Below are 6,786 nucleotides of genomic sequence, written 5' to 3' on the forward strand. Positions count from 1 at the left end.
TGAGATGGTGCATTCCTTAAATCCTCTTACGTACCTTCTGACGTCAGATGCCATGTTGGGCCACCAGAAGCGCTCCTTCAGCAGCGAGAGGGTTTCATTGACCCCCCGAGTGGCCAGTGGCCAAAGATGTGTGGGACGTGTGGATGAGAGGAGTGCGCCTTGTCCGTGAGATATACTGCAAACCTGGTGGACAACCCGGCAGGGTGTTGGTGGAGACATTGGAGGAGGGCAATGTTTCCTCAGACCAGGTGATGGGACTCACGAACAGCTTCACAGGAAGAATGGGTTCCATCCTCTTGGAGTTGTCTTCAGGGTTATAGAGACGAGAAAGGGCATCCGCCTTCACATTCTTAGGTCCTGGGCGATAGGAAATGGTAAAATTGAATCTAGTAAAAAACAGTGCCCAGCAGGCCTGGCGGGGGTTGAGTTGCTTGGCATCCCTTAGGTACTCGAGATTCTTGTGGTCTGTTAGTACCAGGAACGGATGTTGGGAACCCTCCAACCAATGCCTCCACTCTTCCAGGGCCATCTTGATGGCGAGAAGCTCCCGGTTGCCAATGTCGTAATTGACCTCCACCGGGTTGAGTTTGCGGGAGAAGAAGGCACATGGATGGAGTCTACTTGGGGTCCCCTGCTGCTGTGAGAGCACTGCTCCCACTCCTGTGGTAGACGCGTCTACCTCAACAACGAAGGGCTTAGTGGGGTCTGGATGCACTAGGAGGGGAGCAGACGTGAAGGCTTCCTTGAGGTCCTCGAAGGCCTTCGTGGCCGTGGAGTTCCAGCACAGAGACTTGGGCTTACTGCGGAGGAGAGGAGTCAGGGGGCATGAAATGAGACTGTAGTTGTGAATAAAACGCCGATAGAAGTTAGCGAATCCTAGGAATCTCTGAACTTGATGGTTGTGGGAGTGGGCCAGTTCCTGATGACCTCCACCTTCTCCTCGTCCATCCGGATGCCACTGCTGTCGCTGTTGTATCCAAGGAACTGCACTGAGGGCTGATGGAAGGAGCATTTCTCTGCCTTGAGATACAACTGGAACTCCCTTAGGCGTTGCAGGACCTCCGCAACATGATGGCGATGTTTGGCCAGGCTCCGGGAGTATATCAGGATGTCGTCGATGTACACCTGTACAAACCTGTGGAGGAACTCCCGGAGAACCTCATGGATAAAATCTTGGAACACGGAGTCCATATGGCATGACAAGATACTCATAGTGTCCTGTAGGTGTCACAAAGGCCGTCTTCCACTCGTCCCCCTCACATATCTGGATTAGGTTGTACGCGCTGCGGAGGTCCAACTTGGTGAAAACAGTGGCACCATGGAGATGTTTCAGCGCTGTTCGGATGAGAGGAAGGGGATAGCGGAATTTTACTGTGATTTTGTTGAGGGCACAGTAATCTATGCAGGGCTGCAAGCCTCCGTCCTTCTTGGCCTCGAAGAAGAAGCTGGAAGCATCAGGGGAAGTGGACAGGCGGATGTATCCTTGGTCGAGCGCCTCCTGGATGTATTCCTCCATGGCCTTCTCCTCCGGAAGTGACAGAGGATAGATTTTACCATGGGGCACTGACTCACCCTGAAGCAGATTGATGGCACAGTCCCATGGCCGATGGGGAGGCAGCTTGGAGGCTCGCTGAGGGCAGAAGACATCGCTGAAGGGGGTATAGCATGGTGGTACTTTCACCAAGCGTTGCTCGACCAGGCTCTCAAAAGAGCACACGAGGATCCAGTCCCTGACGATAGGTAGTCAGCAGAGATTGCTCGTTCCATCCGCTGGCGGCCGCCAGTGTCCTGAACTGGAGGGTATACTCATTGACAGACATGTTATTTTGTTTCAAATGATACATATGCTCACCAATGGAGGCATCCCAGGCTGGCTTTCCGAAGACCGCTTTGAAATGGGCGATGAAACTGGACATAGACTGTACAATTGGATTATTCTGAGTCCAAAGAGTTTCTGCCCAGCGCAGCGCCTTGCCATTTAGTTGTGACAGGATAAAGGCTACCTTGGAACGGGATACATGTGCGGTTGCATCTCCAGGACCAGCGAACACTGAAGAATGAATCCAGTCCTCCGCCAAACCAGAGAAGGGCGCCGGTTTGGCCATGGGACTGGCATAGACGGGTGACGAAGGAGAAGTGGTGGTGTTGATGGAAGTGATCGCTGGTGGAGGTGCTGGTGGGTTGGATGGAAGTGCTCGACGGACAGTGTCCACGAGTGCTTGGAAGTGATCCGGGGTGCTCATACTGGTGCTTATCCGGTCTTCTGTTACGGTACAGAAGGGTCGGAGACAAGAAGTACAGGTTAGTGAAGTTTTATTGAGCAGTCCAGTAGAGTGAATGGAAGTGCAGGTGAGTTGTGCAGTAATTCTTGGGAGTCCGGTGATCCTGATCCTGAATGACACAGTCCTTATACTTGCAGATGGTGAAATGCTGGAGACAGGCTTGGAGCTGAGGGGACACTGAAGACACAGGCAATCAGGTTTTCTCTCTTCAACGCTACTGACATGTTCTCCAATAATTCTTTAACTGGAGAATTGACTGCTAAAACCAACACCTTAGACAGAGAGGTATTTTTCTATCATTTAACAGATCCATGATTTAGTGTGTTATAGTCTACATCTTTCTGTGTTGTATTTACAGTCTGGGAATAATGTACTGTAAATGATAATCTTTTTTCCCCTCCCTATCAGGCTCAAGACAAAGTCTACGTTGGGGTAGAGATCAGAGATATGGCCGGCGCTCCTAGTGGGCTCTTCACCAGAGGAACAGTTATGATTAATATCACGGACGTTAATGATAACCCTCCTACCTTTTAAAGAGAACTTGGTAGGGCCCTTTTATTGTCTATACAATATAACAAAACAAAACAAGTCAACTACTAAACAAATCAGGACATGAATACTACTGTATAGCTATCATTTTGAGGTATTTTCATACTTAACATCTACAGCTGGCAGGCTGTATGTTGAAAAGTGTGGTATCTGATGTTTAAAGAATAAATAAAATCAAAATGTTCTTTTAACAGTACAAAGCCAATGTCCAGGAGAACCAATAAAATGTGTTAGTTACTAGGATTCCAGTGGAAGACAAGGATTTGGTTAACATCCCCAACTGGAAGGCCCTCTTCGAGGTCACCAAAGGAAATGAGAGTGGACAATTCAGGATGGAGACAGACCCCAAAACCAACGAGGGGCTTCTGTATGTCATAAAGGTGAATGTTTTTAAAGGAATTAAAATAATACATTTACCAGCATCTGAAAATAACCTTTTAGGCAAGAAATAAACCCCAGATGTCCTTGATGAATCCGTTTTTGCAGAATTTGCACTTTGCTAGTAAGTTCATGTTGCGATAGCTTCCGCTGAGGGTCATAATCATTATCTTGACAGCTCTTGTTCACTCTCTGACAGGGTTGTGTTGGTTTTATTTATAGCAGCTTTGCAGGGTTAGCTCACCATTTTAAGGCTCTGTGTGAAAATGCTTGTGTGTTGGATATGCATGTGCAGTCCAACCACACCCTGTTATACAAAGTACATAGTCTGACGTTGTCTCAGATTGTCTCAGATTCACACTCAGATTCTTCAGAATATTGGGCTGTGATTATGGGGCATGTCTCAACCGAAATGCCTCTGCACTTAATTGGATAGACCAATTGGATAGTAATTGGATAGTATGTTGAGCGACGCATGGTAGTAGTGGGAAGTTTGGATCATTTTACGGACTCGGATCTTTGAATCTCGTTCATCAAAATGAACAAATCTTTTTTTCAAGTAATTTCATTCATTTCAGTAAAATATAATTAAAATGCCACATGTTAAATTCCCCAATACATCTAGTATTTATGCAAACGTTGATCACATTTGGAATAAATTATAAATTATAAGCTAATGCAGCCAAGGCCAGACTTTAAGAAAGAAATTATTCATTAATTGCTTAGCTGGGTCTTCAGGCAATGCAGTCTGTTAGTTCACCTCAGCTCCGAATCCGAGTCGTTCTTTTTTTTTTGTCACTCACTACACATTTAATCATGTCTGTTACCTGGAAAGATTAGTTCGCCTCTCGAGTCTTCAGGTTCAAGTCATTCGTTCACCAGCTCACAGCCCCATAGGCTGAATGCAGAAGATCCTGGGGCCCGTTCTTCGTACGTCGCTAACTCAGTTAGCTGGATTTGATTGTTGACAATTTGACATGATCTCGGATTGTTTGGTTCTTCGAAGCTCATCCTGGACTTGCTGTCATAGTAACAGGTCCGTAAGCTTAAACCTGCTCAGGAGCAGGCTTATTTCATGTAAACAGGATTAGATCGCATCTTGAGGTGATACTTAAAATCTGTCCCAGCCACTGCTACTTTATTACAAGAGTTCATTACTGAACCAGGGGCAATAATAATAATTTTAAATAATAATAATAATATAAAAATGTTATATTGTATATGTATATGAGAATGTATTTAATATTATAATGTTGTATAATAATATAGACACAGCCACTTGATTGAGCAATTTATTTGTGATGGAATAATTACTTTATAATTTTATTGGAGGTTTACACACATGTTGTACAGTTACTCTGAGCCGTGCATTAATTTAAGTGATGACAGATATTATGGGATGGCTTGATGCAGCGCAAGAGATGCAGAGAATTTGATCTTGACCCTTAAGAAACTTTAATACTGTCACGTTACAAATCTGCTCCAAATTGAATTAAAAATTAAATTACAACATTTAAATAAAAATGTAAAGGGTGTACAAATACTGTATAAAATCGTGAATATAAATAATTGGTAATCATGTTAAAAAAACTAAAATCATTTATCATTTATCTATCATAACTTTTATGTTGGTTTGGCTGTTTCCTTATAAAGGTCCAGAAATTCGTGGGGTTTTTATTGTATAATTTGTCAAGTTTTTTTGCCAGGTGGCTTTTTTAATTATATGATGTCATTACGTTGCTGTCTTGACGCCAGCCTATCGCTGCATTGCTGATCGTGGTTTCGAGTATCGATGCATCTGCCCTCTTCAGGGAACACAAGAACGCGCTGTGATCTGTGATCATTTAATCCAGATATTTTAATCCAATCCACAAATTCGTCTGAAGAACCAAATTAGCCAGAGATCAGTTATCACGATTAAAAGATCTGGGATCTGTCAAATCATCTTAGATGTATTAAGCGAGGTACGAAGATCGGGCCCCTGAACAGAACCGATGGCATGTTGTGCAAGCGCGGTCAACACAAAATGAACTAATTGCGCTCTGAAACAACTTGTTGTTCCCGAGTCATATTAAAGATTAGTTCAAAAAGAAGGTTTGTAAGGTTTAATACAAATAAAAATAAAAACGCATAGTTGTCAACAGAACTCAACTGCATACATGCTGGAAGAAGTAGAAGAAGAAGATGAGTGTAAACAACATTTGCCGGTGTTGTAAAAATAGTACTTTAGCCTGACGTCGTCATTCTCATATTCAAACAAATTCAACCCAAGCACTCTTTGGAGAAGTCGATGGTTACGCTACTGTCCATCATCGTATAAAGCCTGCCCTGACAATTTGATTGGTCCGAACAGCTCTGGTTCGAGCATAGTTGCTCCACAACAGATCAAGTCTTGACCGAACTTCCCGACCTCAAATGTTGTGGGCGGGGCTAAATTCAGCTGGCATCCAGGCTTCAAAGTACATCCACCAGGCAGGCAAACATAGGTTCTGAGGTTCTTTTTACAGCTCTTCACAGTATTGATGCTTTTGGGAATAAGTTAGTTTTGTGTAGATGTGCTTTGGTGAGTTCTCAATGTTCTTATTCCCCTTCTTCTTTTCTTTCAGGGATTGGATTTTGAGAAAACCCCAGTGATAAATCTAGAAATAACTGCCCGTAATGCGGTTCCACTGGTTGGGACTGACACCACCTGGCTCTCTGTGCCATTAGAGCTCAGTGTGGGAAATGAAGATGAAGGACCAGAGTTCAACCCTGGCATTCTATATCTCAAAGTCAAGGAGAACGTTCCCAATGGAACCGTCATTGGAACCTTTAAAGCTCTGGACCCAGAGACCAAGAACAGCAATGGAATAAAGTATGTTATCTGATGATCTGAGTGTTGTTGAATTTTCTTTAAAGCACCACCGTACACATTCAGATAGTCTTTGAGCTTCTGTTCTGCTGCGCTCTGACTAGCAAGAACATGCCTAATGTAAATGCTCCCAGGGAAAGGAATCTTAAAAACAGCTTAATTATAGTGTCTCTATACGGTATCAGTATAAATTAGTGTAGTATGGTAAGGTAATTGTATGATATACCATATTTTGAATGCGCTTTCTCACTTTTCTATTCTATCTATGTGTAAGGTACTATAAGGTGACTGACCCAGGTAACTGGATCACTGTGGTGGAGAACACTGGAGAACTGAAAACAGCCAATACTATAGACAGAGAATCACCTTTGGTCCACCAGGACAAGTACAACATAACCATTAGAGCAGTGGATGAGAGTGAGTCTGGACTTTGTCACATACTTGAATCAAACTTAGGTCATTAACTTAATAATCTGTGAACGTTCAGCACAGCACACACATGCAGAACTGAAATGTTTGTGTATTTGTGAGTACACACCGTACCATTTTGTTCTATGAATAGGCGTGTGTTTTTCCTGGCTGTTAACGAAAGACCATTTGGTTGGGTGTGGTTGGGTAGAAATAGCTTGAGGCCTCAGAGAAGATTTTGTCAGAATTTTGGGCTGTGAGGTAACATTTCTATCTTTCTGATGATCAACATGTCCTACCTGACACTACATGTTCTGA

At 43.7% G+C, this 6,786-nt stretch overlaps 1 protein-coding gene across 1 annotated transcript; it reads left to right on the forward strand.

The window, feature by feature from the left end:
- Positions 1-540: 540 nt before the first annotated feature.
- On the forward strand, positions 541-6,076 carry LOC307134773 (desmocollin 2-like protein; the record flags this gene model as incomplete). Its single annotated transcript, XM_079830770.1, has 4 exons — positions 541-2,567; positions 2,691-2,826; positions 3,026-3,211; positions 5,816-6,076. The coding sequence occupies exons 3-4, from the start codon at positions 3,164-3,166 to the stop codon at positions 6,074-6,076; spliced, it is 309 nt and encodes a 102-aa protein (XP_079686896.1). The 5' UTR covers positions 541-2,567; positions 2,691-2,826; positions 3,026-3,163.
- Between the last annotated feature and the right edge of the window lie 710 nt (positions 6,077-6,786).

Source organism: Gobio gobio (genome assembly GCF_949357685.1).
Source record: "Gobio gobio genome assembly, chromosome: 12".
Lineage (NCBI taxonomy): Eukaryota > Metazoa > Chordata > Actinopteri > Cypriniformes > Gobionidae > Gobio > Gobio gobio.